Genomic DNA, 20,289 nt, shown 5'->3' on the forward strand with positions numbered 1-20,289 from the left:
GATTATGAAAAAAGATCTGGCCACAAAACGTTCCGCTGTATGTGTAACAACCACCAAATGTTGTGAAGTCTACCGACATCACCGATGTCACAAAAGTGCTGCCACTGAGTACCTGAAATGAGAAGCCACAGAAACTATCTCCCCCAGAGGTGTAGGAAACATCACCACCATCAGTTTGCATCCAAACTCAGATTTCTGCTGAGTGACATGAGCAATGAGAGAAAACACGTAAATAAATACTACCTGGTTTTCTATGGCTTTCCTGTTCTTTGGGTCGCTCACCACGGACAGCTGTAACTCTGCCATCTTTCTCATCTTGCTGTCCATATCTATCTTCTGAACAAGGTTTTTGGTCTGGCTCTTCAGTAGGCGAACTGTGTCCTCTTTTCCGTGTTTCTTTGCAAAAAGGGATGCGCAAGCTGAATGTATGGCAGTGACCCAGTTTTCCAGATCTGTCTGGCTAGTGGCCTAAACACAGGGGGGGTGGAAAGAAAACCTATTTGGAATTGTTTTACCACAAAGTGTTCTCCAAAGTGGGAGGCTGGGCTTTGATGTGTAAAACCCAAGAAGTACCTTCACTTCATAAAAATGGTTTAATTTCAAAAACAGACCCAACCACTCAGCTCAGATTTGCAGACTTCCTGGACTCGGGAGGGTCTGAGAGAATGCCCAGAGCACAGCAGAAATAACCGTGCAGCCCCAGATCCGACAGGAAGACTAACCACAAACAAACTGTAGGCCAAGAGCAGAGGAGTAATCACACCAGGGCACATCCACTCAGCTCAGGGTCCTTACACTATGCTGGTCTCTAAATGGGAATTTATCTTCATAATTTTAATACAGTGAGAAAACATGAGAGCTTAAAAGGTTAAAGTCTGAAACATGGACATGAAATTTCATCTGCAGTATGAACTCTGTTATGAAATCTATAAAAGAATATTGGGGGGATGCGCACAACATTAAAACAGTTGTCCTGGAGCACGGGGAGTACACAGAATGGTTCTTCTTTCTCTGGTCTTCAGTTAACTTTAGACACAACGACTACACGCAATTTCCATGTAAGAAAAATATTTTAGAAATAAAACAAGTCTGGATAAAGCAGCATGGGCAAAGATTAGGATTCTAAGCAGGCCGAAAAGCCCTTTCCATTCCCTTGATGTCCAGAAACAACCACACAGATTCAAGCTATGGATGGATCCCCCAATTAGCTCAGGGATCATACAACAGGACCTACTGGGCAAATTTCTTAGAACTAAAGATATTTTGTCTGAATCACAAAATATACTCATTTCACACTTGCCCCTAAGATCTCTGTGTGAGATTAATCCAATGTTCTTACCCTCCCTACAGTTCAGATTAACAGCAATTCGTTCCTTGGCCTTAAAGCATCGTAGAAAGTCTCAGTAACCTGTGTTAAGAGAAGGAAAATCCAACTTCAGGCCCTGAATCTTTTAAGTCAAGTCGGGGACAGCAATAAGGCCAGAAGCCCTATGAGTTTACCCGGTACCAGCCACAGGAAATCCTTTGCAGGGAATTCTAGATTGCCCAAGTCAGCTGACAGAACACCATGTTGTTCTGCAGGGCTCCGGGACCAGCATCATCAAGACACCTGAACCTAGGACCCAGCAGGTCCTTCCGTGAACCTCTCTGACCAGATACAATCTGCAGCCCCAACTGGGTCTCCAGGCAGGACTGGTTAGACTGGGGAGCACTTGAGAAGCACACTTCTCTTCCTTCACTTCTACCTCTTTTGAGTTAATTAGTAATGACAGCAGCACTCGGGGTGAGGATTCCTTTAGCACTTAACACACGCAATTCTTCATCCTCAAAGCAATCCTCTAAGCCACTGTTCCCCTACTGGTTGTGGGCTCCGAAGCTCAAAGCACTTCGGTAAGCACTCTGTCTACGGTGACCCGACCCACAGCAGCAGGAGCTCCCACCGAAGCCTGACACCAATACTGATGGCTCAGCATCACCACACTCTTCAACTTCGCACTTGCTAGGAAACTGCCAAGAGCTGTAACAGCAGATACCTTGCATCTTAGCATCCCAAGCCCACTTCCACTGGAAAATGAGACTTCCCAGCATTTGTCTCTAAGGTTTTCCTGAAAAGCTGCTTCTTTTACTCGTGCTGGGATTCTTGGGAAAAGTCTAAAGCCATATTCTGTAGGCCTCTCTGAAAAGCCTCCACTCTGGGCATCTCAGACCTTGCACCATTAGATCACGAGCTACTCCAGAATGGGGAATCACGATTTTTCTCTCTTCAGAGCCTCACGATCCTCCTGTGGGCCCCAGCTCAGCACCCGCAGGGCATCCCGAGGAAGGCCTGCTCTAGGAATTACTGGATGTGCCCCGGCCCCGCATCACCGGACAGTGAGCAGAGGCCAAGCTCTAGCTTGCTTAAGCCCCAACCCAAAGCCTAACTGCGCTTTTCCTCTACTTCACTGCTGAGCTGTGCCTCTTCATTCTGCTCCTTTCTATCCTCATAGTACACAAGCCCTCGTGTCTCAAACCCCCGTTTAGAAAGCTCGGCAGTACCTGGAAAAGGTAGACATCTCCAAAGGAGTTGCTGAGGCAGAACACGTTCTCCTTCTTGGGATGCTCTGGGACGGACTGCACTATGCTGTCTTCCGCAAACAGGGCACACCGAGGGGCGCTACTCTGGTCCGTGCAATTCTTCCCATACGTCTCGTAGAATAGCAGCGTGCATCCTAGGAGAGAGAAGCAAAAGAACATCTGTGCCACTGTCCTGAGGATCCAGGAAGGTATGGAGAAGCTAGGGGATACATCTAAAAGAGAAAAGAAAATGGAAAGAGACAACCACGTAATACAAAAGGAAACGGTGGCCTCCAAAGTATGCCTTGTTGTACTAGCGTAACTCAAGTGAAAACGACATGTTTTTGTAAACATGGTATCAGTGATAACAACACCAAGCACTTATTATTGCTTACTCTGTGGCAGAAATTCTTCTAAGTTCTTCACTGGCTCATTTAGTCCCTACAGCAGCCCCAACAGGTAGGTGTGGTTATTAACCCCATTTTACAGATGAGAAACCTGGAAGATTATACCATCATGCAGGTCCCACAGCGGGACTGCCCAGGAACTGGCCCCAGAGCTCCTGTTCTTTTTTAAATTTATTTATTTTTGAGAGGAAGTGAGAGAGCAGGGGAAGAGCAGAGAGAGAGAAGGAGAGAGAGAATCCAAAGCACATGGCAGAGCCTGATGTGGGGCTCAGACTCGTGAACTGCAAGATCATGGCCTGAGCCAAAATCAAGAGTCGTGTGCTTAACCCACTGAGCCACCCAGGCGCCCTGAGCACTCGCTCTTAACCACACCACTGAGTTATTAGATCTGAATGCAGGAAGCCACAGAAAACCCATGTGCATTAACCAAGGGAGCTTCTACGCTTAAAATCTGCGGTAACAAGAAACCGAGCTTACCTGGAGAACTTTGCCATTTATGAGAAAAGTACCCAGTTAATTCTCCAAATGCCACGTAAAATAACTTAATATTAGCGTATTCTTCTATGTCACAGTAAGAGGAAATAACAGTACACATTTCACTAGTTTAGAGTAAGAGGGGAAAATGAAACTAAATACCCCTCGACTTTAAAACATTACTCCAAAAATGCCTGCAAGTACACAGCTTTCCATTAAGAAGCCAGTGAAGTATTATAGGTAGAAGTTGTTAAGGATCTACTTTGATAATTAGATAGGAGTGCCTTATAATTATCAGACGCAGTCTTCAAGCAAATTCTTTTTTTTTTTTTAAATTTTTTTTCAACGTTTTTTATTTATTTTTGGGACAGAGAGAGACAGAGCATGAACGGGGGAGGGGCAGAGAGAGAGGGAGACACAGAATCGGAAACAGGCTCCAGGCTCCGAGCCATCAGCCCAGAGCCCGATGCGGGGCTCGAACTCACGGACCGCGAGATCGTGACCTGGCTGAAGTCGGACGCTTAACCGACTGCGCCACCCAGGCGCCCCAAGCAAATTCTAACATGCTCACAAGTATGTCCTCTTGTTCAAAAACCTTCATCCAAAAAAACACTTTTGAGCACTTCTCATGTGCCGAGCCCTGCCACCAAAATATGGCTGATGAGGTCACCATCCCTCTGCTTTGCAAAAACCTCTTACACTGATACCAAAGAAGCACCAGCCTGCTCTCACCTACGCTGCGAACGAATGCGGTCCACGGCATGCCTGTCTTACTCTCTGAGTTAGGAGTCCTCATTCACACAAGCGTAAATGTTTTAAAACGCTATTTCATGCTAGCCAGCCTCACCTCACTTCTTCCTTCAAAACCCAATCTGAATCTGGACAAACAAGTTCAGATCATGGGATCCAGTGCAGCACAGAAGCCAAGAGAAAAAGAGGCCGGCAGGTAGCTAGCTCTGCCCCCAGCAACAACATCACCAGGACACCACTTTCTCCCTCCGTGGTACTTAATGATCTCAAGAAGCATGAGCAATCTTTCTCCCTGCAAACAAAAGGCACCCACACTAAGGCTGAGAGAGGCTCTTGGAAGAAGGAAAAACATCAGCAGGTATCCAGCCAGAGCCGCTTCTGCAGGACTGAGCCAGTCTCCTTTTCCAGCCACGGATGCGGTGAGAAACGATGCCCCCAAATGTTTCCATCAGGAAACGCCTGAGTGCCGCTGGGGGATCCGAGGACCAGGGTCAAGGTGACAGATCCACGCCAGCTCTGCCCAGCCCAAATTCTTTCCGACAGGTTAACATTTACTTCCCAGTTTCCCTATCACTGTACTCCCAGCAGCCGTGGTTTGAATCATTACATCTAGAGGAAACGAACACGATTTTGGGCAGGTGCCAAGCTGCCGCCAAGCCTCACACCCTATCAACAACAGACCACCGCAGCTCTACCGTGACAGTGTGAAACCAAAAGAGGACATGTCACCCTAGCCCCAGGCCAGGATGTAAAACAATAGGCACAAATTGTGTTGCCATCAAATTTAAAGAACAGCAAATCAGCCGTAAACCTATTACCTCAAAGTTCTCTTCATCTGTGTCTCGAACACTGGGGAGTAAGCTGGATGGAAAGGGGCCCATCCGAGTCAGTGCCGTCTCCTGCCCCCGCCGCCCCCACACTGCATTTCGGCCATCAGCCCTGCCCTGTCCCCGCCAGGAGCAGGAGTTGGCCTGGAAGGCTGACAGCGGAAGTGCTTCTCACCACGGTAGGAGAAGGAGAAAACGGACTGGAACAGCAGTGGGAGGACAAGAACAGGTGAGGTACTGCTAGAAATATTACCAGCGGACAAAAGAATTAGTCGCCTTCCCTAAAGCCACCTTTTCTTTGACGCCCTCTCAACCCACACGCATCACATCATCCTCATCAGCCCTGTCACATGGCAGAACCACCAGAAATCCCAAATTACTCCATGAACCCCTCTCCCGATGTCGTGCGTTCTGAGGGATTAACTCTTCAACCTTGCCAACTGCCCTACCCAGAAGTCCCCTGTGAGCCACGTGAAAAGCCACTCATTGGAGAAGACATAGAGCAGAATTACCTCTGTTACAGATTTATTACATCCTCCAAGCCCTAGAAAACGTTTCTACCTTTAGCATACTATATATTCAACACAGGTACACAACCAGTGTGCTCCTAGCTGCTCTCCCCAGAACACTGTTTCCAATTTATTTACACAAACGCTTCGGAGATAATTTTAAAATTCTGCTTAAATGTGTATGTGTGTATACATACACACACACACGTGTGTGTACGTGTGTGCGTGTGTGTTTTTAACAAGGATTAAACCAAATAGTTAAGTCTCAACATTACAACTTGGATTCTAAGCCAAGAAAGCTGAACTCAACCCATTGAATTCCCAGAGGAAAGAGGTGTAGAAAGCCACATGGAAAAGGTTATGCTGGGAAAAAAAACATCTTTATCGCATGCCCTTCCTTGGCTGCAAAGGAAAGGAAGGAATGTGTGCTTGATAACATTTACACTCACAAAGCACCCTTTATCCGTGGGTCCTGAGGTGTTTTATGAGCAAGCTCGAGACAGCAGTGCGCAGGCAGGAGTGTCGATCCTGGAAATGTCGAACAGCTCAGGACCACGCCTGCCGCGGAAGTCCCTGGGGTAGCCTCCACGATGGAAAACTAGAACCCAGACGGGAGTTCTTCCAACAGTGAGTGATACCTGCCTGAATCTCTCCCAGGAAACCTCCGACAATCTGGCTTCGCACAAGCGTCTGCAGGAGCAGGGAACTCGGGAAGATGGTGTCCCTTCCACTTGCTCATGACTCTGGTCACGGTTGTATTTCTTTTTTTTTTTTTTTTTTTTTTTACACTAATTCAGAATCTGCTTGCCTTCCATCTATTCGTGCCATCCCAACCTCTGGAGAACCAGAACAAATTCAGTGTCTCTTCTGTAGGACTGCTGCTCTCTGCCACGCCAGCCCTTATTTTCTGCAAGCTCAATGATCCTGGATCCTTACACCATCCCCCATATAGCATGGTTCTAAATCCCTCTGGTGTTCACCGACAGCCTCATTTCTTACAGCAGGTTATGGACACACAAACACACACCGTCACCAGCCCCCCACCACAGCCCCATGGGGTGCACCCTGGGGGATTTTCAGAGCCATTAAGACAGGCAGGGAACAACTTCCCAAAGCATCGATTTTATTTATTTTCTAATGTTTAAGTTTGAGAGCGAAAGAGCCTGAGCAGGAGTTGGAGAGGGGCAGAGACAGGGGAAGACACAGAATCCGACGCAGGCTCCAGGCTCTGAGCTGTCAGCGCAGAGCCCGATGCGGGGCTCGAACCCACAAACTGCCACATCATGACCTGAGCCAAAGTCAGCTGCTTAACCAACTGAGCCACCCAGGTGCCTCCAAAACCATCAATTTTAACAAACAGGTTTTACATTGAAAAATAAACATAAGTAAATACAATAAATAAATACAATAACTAAAAAATAGATACATGTCACATTATGGAGTGGAGTGCAACTCTTTCAAACATCATGCAGGAAGGAGGCAGCTTCAGACTGTGATTCATAAACAATTTCATAGGCTCACTCCCCCAGAGGGGACATTTTTGCTCCCTTCTCCAGTCAAAAATACCTCAGGTGGACCCTATTCAAGAACCCTCATCTTGTTTGCTAACAGGTCTCCTGCACTATCTTTCCCCCAAGGACAGAAATGGCCAGGTCCCCCCAGGGCAGAGGAAGGAGAGACTGATGTGGTTGTAGAACATGGGACATCTCTAGAGTGGGAGAGAGCCAAAGCATAAGAGACTCTTAAAAACTGAGAACAAACTGAGGGTTGATGGGGGGGTGGGAGGGAGGGGAGGGTGGGTGATGGGTATTGAAGAGGGCACCTTTTGGGATGAGCACTGGGTGTTGTATGGAAACCAATTTGACAATAAATTTCATATATTAAAAAACAAAAAAAGAACATGAGACATCTCTAATGATGAAGCCAAAGATCACATTTACTCTTTTAAACCACATTTACTTTTATCTTGACTTCATCACACTGGAAACCACTCAATGAATGGCCTCCAGACCAAATCCCCAAGTCTCCTTCACTTGTAATACCCTGGAGCCACATCTCCCTATCCTGTACTTGGGTGGTTACATGATTATGAACCCTCAGAGCATAACCTATCCCTTCGAACTGTATCTTGCTAGATTCATCCCCTTATCCCAACTTTCCAAATCTTGTTCATCATCCTGTGTAAGAACCTGCCTCCCCAGTATGCCCAAGCCAGCTAAGCTCTTGGCCTTCCTCAGCCACCATGTATCACAAGGATCTAAATCCACAGCTGGAAAAGAGGACCGCAGTCTGTGCTGGGCGCTGGGTCGCGGATTTTACAAACCTTCCAGTTTGCTAAGGGAAGATGTCACTTAAGGACAAGATACCTTCCAAAGTGCATCCTGCCCAGAGAGGCTTATGGGTAATTAGGAAATGGCACCAGCTCCCCAAGGCTGGGGTGGGGCGTCTTATGATATTTACATAGTGAGTGAAGAAAGGAAGGTAGAAAGAAGCACTGTGGAGGGCTCCAGGCCTTTCACACATATCATCTGCAGACAGGATTCCTAGTTCCACTTTCTCCCAGGATAGGGAAGGATGTCACCAGATAAGGATAAGATAGGGAAGGGTGTCGCCAGGCTTGGCTTTGAATGCCACACTCAGTTCCTCTGACAGAGTCACAAGACGGTTGTGCAGAAATGCCAGCGGCTGTGAGGCTGCTCCTCCTGTTCGCATCTGTGTAAATCATCTTTACATCTGTGTAAATCCACACTGTATCGACTTAGAGCCTCGCTCTTCCTCAGGACACTTAGATAGCTTCAAATCTATACGCCCATAATGAGCAAGGCAATTATACTTTTTAAGTGGCAATGCCTACAAGAAATTTTCCTCATCTTAACAAATTCTTACTCCCATTTCCTTCACATTAAAAAGAAGACATTTGTTTGTGATAACAATTAGACTTTCTTAGTTTATAAAGGGTAGAGCACACAAATCAAATAATCCAGAGGAAATTCTTCATCATACAAGCTGAGGAGGATACTTCTCTGGAGTTCTGAACATGTGCAGTTCTGAAGATGGTTACTTATTTGGAATATTTTTACACCCAGAGGCAGGAAAGGTATTAAAGAATGGCACAGAAATACCTATAAAGTAATAAGCTATAACCATTAAGTTCAATCATTATGTATCGGAATGAATTACATATGTGAGTATTACATAATCCATCTTATCTAGGTTTGAGAAAGTATTTGTAGCAAAGCATGCTGGGAATTCTGCATCAAATCCCTTCACATTGACGCAAACTAACCCTGGACTGAACGGCACTTCCTAGGAGAGAGGGCAGCTGGGCAAAATGATTCCAGTGGCCCTCGAGTCAACAATGCACTTACCTTTCAGCGTCACCCAGTATTGTTTCCACTTCCTCCGAGCCACCAGTTCAAGCTTCCTTTCCTTCTGCAAAGTGACCAGGGGTTTGAAGAACAGCCATCCTGCTTTCCGGACCACCCCTTGCTCCTTCTCAAAGAGCAGATCAAGTTGCTCCAAAGAGCTGAGTGACCCGCTGCTGGAGTCGGCGGTTTCCGTGGATGTTTCTGGGTTCTCTGTGCTGGTTCTGCTCATTTCCAACTCCCGCATGAAATTCTCATAAATGTTCTGCTGGAGGGGATCGCTGCCAATTGCATGAGTGGATTCGCTTCTCTGGGACAGGATCTGAGCCGAGCCCCCTGACCACAGCGAAGCAGACACCGGGAAGGGCCCCTGCACATCTGCATTCAGTCCATCTGAGCGGCTGTCAAAGTAGTCACTGCCTTCCTTGGACCTCGGCTCCTGTGAGCAATGCAGACGAACACCCATCAGAGGTTACATACGTCCACAGTATCCCTTCCCAAACACTGCAAACGTGTCTTACTGTCGGTTGCTAATGCTGCTGCCTCCAAGCAACATTCTTTTAACAAAAATGCACCTTCAATCATCAAGTCACCAAACCAGAAAGAACTGTAGAAACAGTGTTGCCCAACTCAATCTACAGCCAGTAGAGTCAATGCTTCAAGATATAAACAAAAAGTCACTGACTATCCTAAATCTAATCTATGCTGAGCATCAAGAAGTTAACCAGCATATTTAAAACACATCGGCGAAGATTTCTAGGCTGACATTTCTTCTGTGAATCAGTGTCTTCCTGGAAAGAATTCATGCTCTTGGCAGTCTGCCTTCCTCCTGGATCCCTTTAAAGCTAAGTAGAAAATCACTAGTTCCAGGGTCATAGGGTGGGGTGGGGAATAGGCATGCAGTGTTTTTAGGTGTTGTTACGCAAACTTCTCTTCCTCTGCCAGAAACACAGCCCCCAGCGTCTCACCGCCTCTACCCAAATCAAGACTGGAGGATCCCAGCACCTTATTTTCAACTTCAGGTAGTAAAAACCACACACCTGGAATTCCTTATCTACAAAGGGTATTTGCTACTAACTTGTTTTTCATAAACAGTATTTTTCAGTTAATTTGGGAATTTCTTTCTTGAAAAGAATATGTTCCTTTATGCACATCCTTTTATTCGAACATCTATTTTGTTCTAGGCATTGGGGATACCAAAGACACGATTCTTAACTTTAATGTTTATGACAACATAAAATCAGACATAGGCAGCTGTAAGTAGAATTAATATTTATGTAGTAACAACTGCCCCCTATTAGACTAAGTGCACTCAACACTGAAGCGGCCATGCACAGAGCTGAAAACATGAATGTTTCCTCATTTAGATGAGAAGTTATTTAATAAAAAGAACTTTCATACAGGCCATTCACTGGTAAACATCAGTAACTACATTTTTCAGCAGAAAGTGACCTTAATCTAAGATGCTAACATTCCAAACTTAGAGCTTAGATTAAGGTAAGTCTGCAGAGGGATGCTAACCACACCATCTAATCAGCTACTGGTGGGCTTGCAATCATGTTTCCTTATCCATTTCAATAAAAATGAGGGCAAACTCAATGAAGGACCATTGACAAAGGCCTTATCGTGAATATTCCACTGTGTGGAAGCGTTTTCTTTTCAGAGATTCCATCCAGATATCAAGTAGCAAATACTTGCTATCTTTTGTAGGAAGATCAACGAAGAGTGCTTCCAAATACCCAGGGGCTAGAAACAACGGAGCCCCAAGCACAGCGATTACTAACAAAAATATTATTTTCCACTTGTGTTTACACCGTGTCCCACAGTCATCTTTATTTATACACAGATGCTTATGTAACGACAAATAAGCCAGCTACAGCAGTGAGTCACTTAGAAACTTCCAAAATAGTACTAAGATTTTTTTTTTTAATTGTCACTTTGTTGCTCTTCAAAACACTCCTAAGAGGTGAAGAAATACTGCTCGTTTTAGTTAGTATTAACATCATTTCAGCTATGAATATGACTCTGACTCACAGACCCCAAACACTGGGATACCTCTGATACCCAGCAAGAGCTACAATGGGATGTTTGAAAATAAGCCGAAGTCTGCCAGGGAAAGACACTCAGGTGCCAAACTTAAATGTGACCCATAAACATTCTTGACTGTGGTTTCTCACAAGAGAGTCTTCAAGTTGTAATGCTGACTTTTAAATGTTCCACCACAGCAAAGCACGACAAATTTTCCCCCATAAAAAGTAGGAAAATATTGTATTTTAGCATTTATAACTGATTCTTAGACATAAACATGAACTTTTCCAGTTTCTAATAAATGTCCAAAGCTTTCTCTCTAGAATCCTAATAGGCAGTGACTAATTTTCAGGCTGATAAGAATGAATGAATGAATGAATGTCCATCCCTAAAGGGGCTCAGCTAGATTTCCTGATCACTGGGCTATGGGTGTGAAACTAAGGAGCCATGTTACACATGTACACAAAGCAGTCTGATTCCCATCTCCCCACAATGAGATAATCCTAAACAATGGATAATGGAACTTCATGACCAGAGCCCTGCAGCAAAGGGTGCAAAGCTACTCCAGAGATGTCAGTCACTCCTCGGTGCTAAGGGAAAACTCTTGTATCGTCATTCCTCAGTTTTCTAGGAAAATGTGCCCAATTCACACCTTGCCCTTCGTTCTTCGTCACATAGAGACCACTAGTTCTCTGTGACTATGCAAGCCCTCAAAGAGCAGTGAGCTCCAAAATCAGGAGGGCCCGAAAGCCAGCGTGTCTGCATCCTGAATCTTCTCCACTACAAACTCTGCAGTACTTGTCGATGCGCCCACCAGATATGCCTGGCCCTCCCCTAGGGCACATGGCAAGGTGACCTTTCTCTTTCTCTTCCTTTCCATCTTTCTCTTCCTCCCTCAGAGTTAGGCATGGCCACGAGACTTGCTTTGGCCAATAAATGTGAACAGAAGTAAACAGTGGAAGCTTTAGGGGCGCCTGGGTGGCTCGGTCAGTTAGGCGTCAGACTTCAGCTCAGGTCATGATCTCACAGCTCGTGAATTCAAGCCCCGCATCAGGCTCTGTGGTGACAGTTCCAGAGCCTGAAGCCTGCTTCAAATTCTGTGTCTGCCTCTCTCTCTGCCTCTCCCCTGCTCGTACTCTCTCTCTCTGTCAAAAATAAACATTAAAAAAAAAATTTTTTTTAAGTGGAAGCTTTAAAAGCCAATACACGATTTTCTTTCTCTTTCTGCTACCATGGCTTGTGGTGTTCCAGATGGAACTACTCTGCGGACCTGGGGTGCCAGAAAGGAACAATGCAGAACAGAGTGACAACACAGGAAAGAAACTGTGCTTGTGTTAAATCTCAGAGACGTGAGAGCATTCTGTTACCTCAGCATAACCCAGACCCAGCCTGACTGACAGAACTGAAAATTCACCCAGGACAGGAACAAGGACTCTCAGTACAGCTCCAGGAACACGAAGAGCTTATTGGCATCAAACACATACTTCTTTCCAGCATGTGTTCTCCTCCCTCCCTCCGTCCTTCCCTCCCTCCCTCTCTCTCTCATTAGTACGATATTCTTCTTTCAGTTGTATATGTTCTTTTTACCAATTTACCTTATTTTAGGGTCTAACTCACCAGAATGGTTGAAAGCCCTATAAAAAAGGGGGGGGGGGCTGCTCCTTTTATATCTCTTTTTAAAAAGTCAAAACAAGTATCTCTCTCCATCACGGTAAGGGTTTCTGGACCTTAGTCCTGCCGGCAGACAGAAGTTCGCTCGCATGTGAGCGAGAGAATATGCATTTGCTGGGTGCTATGTTGTAACATACAGTCGGAGACTTTACTCCCATGCACAGACTACATTTTTAAGGATCTATACCTGATCTTTGCCATAAATTGTGAACAAAAAACAAACGGGGGGGGGAGGAGGAAGGTCAATGGGAGCGGCCTACTTGCCAGAAACACTCATCTTGCTCACCTTCATAGATCAAAAGTGGGAACGCAAGCATAACTAACAAGCTGCGTTCAAAGGACACTTTTTAAAACTCCAAAGTAGTTTATTTTAATATTCAGTAAGCCCAAAGTAAGATTATTTTAATATTTATTTAATATACTTAATATTCAGTAAGCCCAAAGTTACTAGTGGCTATCAACAATATCTTGGCCATGTGGCTAAGTGGAAAAAGCTCACCTACGAGGCTTAGCAGAAATGGTTTCAGCCCTGGCTTCTCCAACAACTAGCCAAGTGTCTTCAGGGAGGACTTCAAATTCCTTGAACCTTACTTTCTTCATTTTTAAAATGAGGGGGAAGTCCTTTCTAGCTTTCAAATTTGAATTTTTTGATTATATACCATCATGTTCTTTTTCTTTTTTTTTTAATGTTCACTTATTTTTGAGAGAGACAGAGAGAGAGAGAGACATAGTGCAAGCGGGGGAGGGGCAGAGAGAGAGGGGGAGAGAGGGAAAGGGAGAAAAGGAGAAGGGGGAAAGGGGGGAGAGGGGAGGGGGAGGAGGGGGAGAGGGAGAGAGGGAGAGGGGGGAGAAGGGGAGAGGGAGAGAGGGAGAGGGGGAGGGGGAGAGGGGAGAGGGAGGAGAGGGAGAGGGGAGAGAGGGGGAGAGGGAGAGAGGGAGAGGGGGGAGGGGGGGGAGGAGGGGGAGGGGGAGGGGGAGGGATGGAGAGGGGAGGGGGGAGGGGGGGAGAGGGGGAGAGGGGGAGAGGGGGATGAGGGGAGAGGGGAGAGGAGGGGGAGAGGGGGAGAGGGAGAGAGGGGAGAGGGGGAGAGGGGAGGTGAGGGAGAGAGGGAGAGAGGGAGAGAGGGAGAGAGGGAGAGAGGGAGAGAGGGAGAGAGGGAGAGGGAGAGAGGGAGAGAATATCCCAAGTAGGCTCCATGCTGTCAGAGCAGATCCGGACACAAGAGCTTGATCTCAAGAACCATGACACATGACCTGAGCCAAAATCAAGTCAGAGGCTCAACCAACAGAGCCACCCAGGTGCCCCATAACCAGTCTGTTCTTAACTCCACAGGCTTACAAACCATTTCAGAGTTAAGTCTCTGGATGATACAGACTTGAAGGAGGGCATCTCCCATGGGTGCAATGGGCAGTGACGGTCTGACAGGGGCAGAACGTGGCCAATACGCAGGGGCTGCTGGTCTGCTACTGAGCTACCCTGAACCTGAATGAGGCTCAGTAGAGCCGTGTGTAAGCCAGACCACAAACGTAGACAGACGAGAAACACACCCTATGCAAAGAAGAGATGTGGAATAACCGGCTCAAGGCCAGGATCAATTAGGGGTCACAATGAATGACGACTTAACAGAAGTCAGCAACAGAACACCTGAATCAAAAAGGCACCAAGGTTCTCAGTGTGGGATTACAGTCCCAGAGAAAGCAGAGGACTATTTCGAAACCCCATCAGGCTCAACTGCCATCAGCTGTTTGGGAACCAGGAGCAGAGAGAAAAGGTCAAATCTCCACTCGACGTGGCTTAGCATAAAGTGACGAGTAAGGAGTCAGCAAATGACTACATTTGGGGATATGAAGAGTTCCGTAGCAGGAGGGTGATCTGTTCTTTATCTCTGGGTAAAGGGGGAGCCGAGGACAACAAATCACAGCACGGAAGGGGTGGTGATATGCTTCACGCGTGAGAAGGGAATAACTAGCGGGAAGTTTTATGGATCTGAAACCATCTACTCAGGGAAGTTCTATTATTTTTCACCCCTGAAGCTCTATAAAATTTTGCAATTAGACACTGATCCAAGATGGATGAAATGCAGTTTTACTAGAGACAAACTGCCCACTCAAATTCTCTTCAACAATGTGACTTCTACTGGGCGAGCTTAAAAATAAAGGGGGGGGGGGACTTTCTCCCTTCTACAAGAAACAAACAAAACAGAAAAGTCAAGAGCAAAAGAACTGAAAACCTAGCAACTGCCACTAGAACCTAAATAGGCAACCTATTATACTTTCCTTCCTGGTGACTAAGCCACTTTGTTTTCCCATGACAACTTTATACATCATTATTACATGTAAGTATTATCATCACAATGCTTATTTTGTCAGGCATTATCATATTTTTGCTATTACACATTCTTGGGTACAAGATGTTTTCAAAACCATTTGCTATCCCCATTAGAAAGTGGTGAGATTATACAAATAGTTCATCAACTTTTTTTTTTTAATGTACCAACTTAAGTCTAGAAATTTTAATTTCCCCAAAGTAATGTCAAGTTCAGGAAGGCTACTCATCCCCAGATAACAACATTCTAACTCTCCTTTTTGTTTAGACTTCGAGAGTGAACTCTAGCAAGATTCGCAGATGACTAATTCACTGGGGAATTCTCTGCAAAGCTATAATTTCATTTTTTTTTTTTTTTAAAGACATCAAGTGTGCACATGAGCAGGGGAGAGGGGTAAAGAGAGAATCTCAAGCGGGTTCCATGCTGAGGATGAGCCTGACACGGGGCTCAGTCCCACCACCCCCAGATCGCGACCTGAGCGGAAATCAAGAGTCCGATGCTCAAATGACTGAGCCACCAGGCGCCCCCCCCCCCCCCCCCCCCCCGCTGTAGTTTCTAAGGACAGTTTGGCCACATCTCGGGGTGACGCCCGTGGAGTTCACACCAGAGTCCAGGAGATAAGCTTGCACAGAATCAGAGCCTGAAGTTCTGGGTGAGGGGTAACAAGTGCCCTTCTGAAGCAAAAGAGAAACACCACCACCACCCACTGCTGCACACAACAAGAGGAGCCCAGCCTGAGGCTAAACTCTGCACTTTCCTGAGCCTCCGGCCAGCGCTCTGCGGGAGCTCCTGCAACAAACAGCCCCGGTTGACAAACGGGGGGGCCTGCGGGGACCTTCCCTTCCGCGCCAGGGGTGGCTCACCTGCAGCTTCCGCTTCTTTCTGGAGAGGCTTCCGGTCCAGTCGCTGATGCGGCGCATGCGGGCTTTGAGCGTGTCCTTCTTGGAGGCGTCCTCCGCCGCGGCCTTGGACTTGCGGCAGGGGAGGGTGAAGGACGCGTACGGCCCGGGGTCCCTGCGCTCCACCCGGGACGGCACGTCCATGTCCGAGGCGAAGGACACGCGGTGGCTGAGGCCGGCGCGCGCGCCCACGAACTCGCTGGAGAGCCGGAGGCCCGCGGCCGCGGGGCTGGCGTCCGGGGAGAGGTCGCGCAGCGAGGACAGGGAAGAGCTCTGGTTGAAGGGCTTCGGGGCCCCGGGCGGAAGGTCGGCGCCCAGGCGGGGGACGGGCGTGCCGGGCGCCGGCAGGGAGCCCTCGGCCTCGCTGGCCTCGCTGGCCTCGCCCACGGGGCCCCAGGGGGAGTCGTACCAGGACGACTCGGAGCTCAGGGAGCTGCCCTTGCTGGAGCGCGGCCGCGAGTCCGGGGGCGAGTCGGGCCCGGGGCCCGGGCTGGGCGAGTAGCGCAGCAGCCGCACCGGGCCGCCCGCGTCCCCCGGGGCCCCCTCGACCTCCTGGCCGCCGCCGTTGTGGAACTCGACCCGCAGGCAGCCGTCCAGCTTCCCCAGCGTCTTGATGAGCACCCTGGGGCTCTTGCGGTCCTCGCCCGGCGGAGGCGGCTGCGGCGGCGGCGGCGTGGCCGCCACGCTCTCGTTGCCCCCGTAGCAGCTGAGAAGGTGCCCATTGCAGTCCCTCGAGGCCACGCGCTCCTCCGCCCGCTGGTGCTGGTGCGCCACGTAGTGGAAGCCGTTCTCCGGGGAGAGGAAGTCGTTGCCCGAGGCGCTGGTCCGGTGCTTGGCGAACGCGCCGCCTTTGGGGGCCTTGCACGTGGCTCCACCGGCCCTCGAGGCATAAGGCTGATTACTCTTGCAGTGAGACAGGCAGCTCCGGGCCAGGGACCGGGACTTGTAGCCCGCGCCGCTGCTGCCGGGCCCCCACCCGTGCAGTGACTTGTCGTCTTTCGCGTGAAGGCCGCGTATTTTCAGCGAGCAATGCTTTTGCTTAGCACCAGTGAGAGCGTTGCCGTGATTCTTGGATCCTTGAAGGGTGTACTGACTCTCCGAGTTCCCCATGTTAACCTAAATGAAGAAGAGCGGCATCAGTGAGAAACAGGACCATTATGACAGAATTTTCTTAAAAAAAAAAAAAAAAAAAAAAAAAAGCCCCACACGTTACAGAGTGACTAATCGACGTTTCTGCTGTGTCTCCTACAACTCAGAAAAGCAGGGACACAAGTTGCTCACCGAACTGGTTTTCTACATGCCACGCAGGTTATCAGCCAAGTGGATAATACTGCATGCCCACGTGCTAGTTAACTTAAAAACACGTAATTTGTTGTATGATGTTAATTCGGAAGCTGAACGGGCACAAAGATCAGCTTAAGGCGGAGACCCCCCTTGAGGCTCGGTGTTGGGAGGTTCTGAATAAAGGATTCTTGAAGGGGAAATGAGGGAAAAGTGCCTGTCACTCCAGTACACTGATCTGTCAGTGATTAGAGAGATTTTCATTCCATACAAAGTACCAGGAGAGCTAACGCCAGTTAGCTAGTATAAGAGATTACTGCTCGAAACCGCCAAGTTTGTAAGAACGGGAGTCCAGGTACCACACTCTGTTGGAGCTTGGGTCTATCACACAGAGTAGGAACACGACAAAAGGAGTCCCCAAAGAGGAGGCTGAGATGAAGAACGGGGGCGGCAGGGGGAGGGGGAGAGAATAAAAGCTCTCATTTGGGGCAGAAAGACATTTTCATAAAGCTAATCTCTAGTGCTTCTCAAGTCTTTACGGGTCCCCACTTTAGAACACGATGAGAAAAAATAGTTTGAAGCTGACTTATCGGAAACCGTGCGACTCTTTTTAAAGCCCCACTTTTCTCAATGAGTCTGTTAAGCCAAACAGGCAAGTTGAAATCAGATCTCAATCCTCCCCCTTGGCGTTTCATTCTATCTAGTAGATCACTATTTGAGGCAAGCTGGAGGTCATGTTCTCAGGTCCCTTTCAAAATGAATTTAGTAGGTTTTTAATTGTAATGTTTTTCCGCCTAAGAATGTACAGCCACAAAACAAAAGTCAAATGAATTGACTTTTCTTTGGTGGGAGCTAAGCATACACATATCAAAACAAAAATGACCAGATCAAACAACTGAAGTCACTCATTACCTTAATCACAGTCTTGCAACTTGAGGTGAACCACAACTCATCTGAGCCGGTTGTACCTGAAGTCTAGTCTGTGCTCTGAGGGAGATTAACAGAAGGCTTCACGGGGTCCTGGGAACAAGGCAGCATGGTTAACAAGTACGGGAAGGGAGTCCGTGAAATGATCCTGAAAAACAGAAATACAAGGGAACCGTCGAGCATTTTACACCAAGCTTCCAAAAAGGTAAAAACAAAGGTTTCGTATAAATTCTACCAAGAAACAACCAGTGTCCAGAATCACTGTCAAAATAACAGATGAAATGTCTATAAACCGCTTGATTCATCAGAGGTGCTGGAAGATGTAAAAGAAGCTAGAACTGCCCATCCAATCTTGTAAAGGCCATTAATTCAACACACAGTCTGCAGTCCAATGTGCGCCTTTGTTTCAGGGGAGGGCAGGTGAAGGCTCTAGCATGAGTCACGGCTCATCTGTCACCACCGTCAGGAAAACAACTTGCAGCTTCTGCACACGGACAGGACTGCAGGAGCATCATCCTGGTATGAAAACAGTTCATTGTTCTCGATTTGACTCAGCAGTAAAAACAAAACCCACAACGCGGAATCACAGTAAAATAGTCCCTGGCCGCAACAACTTGTGTTACGGAGGTTGACCCCACGAAGGAGATTCAGAGTTGTTCTCCAGCATATGTGTGGGCCTCTCCGCACAAGAGATAGGGGCAGGAGGCCCAACTTGGAGGGAAGGGGCAGGCTGGATGAGCTCCCATCTGGCAGTGCTCGCTCCCGGGACACAAAGCCTGAGTTTTCTCTGCAGACCTAGACAGCAGAGCAGTGACGGTTTAATGGTGACTTCTTTCCCTTTCAAAAACGGAAATTATTTGTAATTGTGTTACGATACACATAGCAGAAAACTCACCGTCTTAACCACCATAAAGAGTACAGTTAGTGGTGCTAAGTACATTCACACTGTTAGGCATACAATCTCCAGAACTCTTCGTGTCCTGAAACTAAAGCTCTGTGCCCATTAAGCAACAATTCCCCACCTCCCTCTCCCGAGCCCCGGCACCTAACATTCTATTTCCTGTCTCCGTGAATTTGATACCCTAGGTATCTCACGCAGGTACACTCACACAGCATCTGTCTTTTTGTGGCAGGCTTATTTCACCTAGCATAATGACTTTAGGGTTCATCCGTGTTATAGCGTATGTCAGAATTTCCTCCCTTTTTGAGGCCAAGTAATATTCTCTCATACGTATGGGCCACATTTCGTTTGTCTCCTTATCCATCAGTGGACGCATCGATTGCTTTCCACCTGGTGGCCACCGTGAGCCATGCAGCTCTGGACGTGGGGGGACAAACATCTCTCTCTCAGACCCTGCTTTCCCACAAGTGAAGCTGCTGGTTCATATGGTAATTCTATGTTTTATTTTTTGAGGAACCACCAGACCATTTTCCACAGTGGCTCCACCATTTTGCATCCCCACCAACTGCGTACAGGATTCCAATTTCTCTACGCTTTCACCAGCACTTGTTATTTTTCTGGCGTTTTGATAGTGGCCATGGACGGGTACAAGAGGAGACCATATCTGGTTTCACTGTGCCTTGTCTCCAATGGTTAGTGATGCTGACCATCCTTTTATTGGCACACAGCTGGTGTAACTCCTCTGGAGAGTTCGATAGTGACTTTTAAAATTAATGAAGCACTGGCCCTGGCCCTAAGTTTCCCCAATGGGACCAGAGACCCAAGTCTTCCTGAGGCCATGCACACACATAGATTTTAAAATTGGGGGGCAGGGGGATGCCAAAAAGATTTTTCACTTTGGGACTGGCAGGAGGATCTAAGAGCTCGTTCCAGGCCACCGGCTCAGTAATGCGGCCCCAAATGGCACCCGCTATGCTACCGACCACTTATCTTTTTAGTGGGTGGCTCTCACAAATATCTGAAAGAGGGAATCGCCCACTGGTCGGGATGCCACTGAAACATGGCCCCCGTGACCGCTGTGAGTCCGGAGCTAGATCACAAGAACCCCACCTTTTAAAAGCTCACAGTAGGAGTTGTCAGTATTTCTTCAGTTCCATCTTTTTTAAACGCAGGGAACTACAAGTGGCCAGCGTTGCTCCTGGCTGTCACCACTGGGACCTCTCCCACGAGCTGACTGCAGGGAGACTGTGTGCTTGTTTATTTTCCTCAAGACCAAGGCCCGGGGATGACCCCAAAGGTGAAAGGCTCCAGGGTCCCTCACCCACAGCCGGCCCAGCTTTGTCAGGCCCTTCTGATCTGAAGGTCAC

General features: G+C 47.7%; 1 protein-coding gene across 7 annotated transcripts in view; it reads right to left on the reverse strand.

The window, feature by feature from the left end:
* TIAM2 (TIAM Rac1 associated GEF 2) overlaps positions 1–20,289 on the reverse strand; it is a 265,433-nt gene that overhangs the window by 91,897 nt on the left and 153,247 nt on the right. For all 7 annotated transcript variants that reach the window (XM_053904338.1, XM_053904340.1, XM_053904337.1 and 4 more), the window contains 5 exons: positions 18,007–18,169; positions 15,778–16,929; positions 8,892–9,327; positions 2,539–2,711; positions 244–468 (listed from right to left, as the gene is read on the reverse strand). In XM_053904338.1, the coding sequence (XP_053760313.1) occupies positions 244–468; positions 2,539–2,711; positions 8,892–9,327; positions 15,778–16,923 (1,980 nt within the window). In that variant the 5' untranslated portion in view covers positions 16,924–16,929; positions 18,007–18,169. The remainder of the gene's footprint in view (positions 1–243; positions 469–2,538; positions 2,712–8,891; positions 9,328–15,777; positions 16,930–18,006; positions 18,170–20,289) is intronic.

This window comes from Panthera pardus, unplaced genomic scaffold, assembly GCF_024362965.1.
Source record: "Panthera pardus isolate Hobbes unplaced genomic scaffold, ASM2436296v1 HiC_scaffold_17, whole genome shotgun sequence".
Classification (NCBI taxonomy): domain Eukaryota; kingdom Metazoa; phylum Chordata; class Mammalia; order Carnivora; family Felidae; genus Panthera; species Panthera pardus.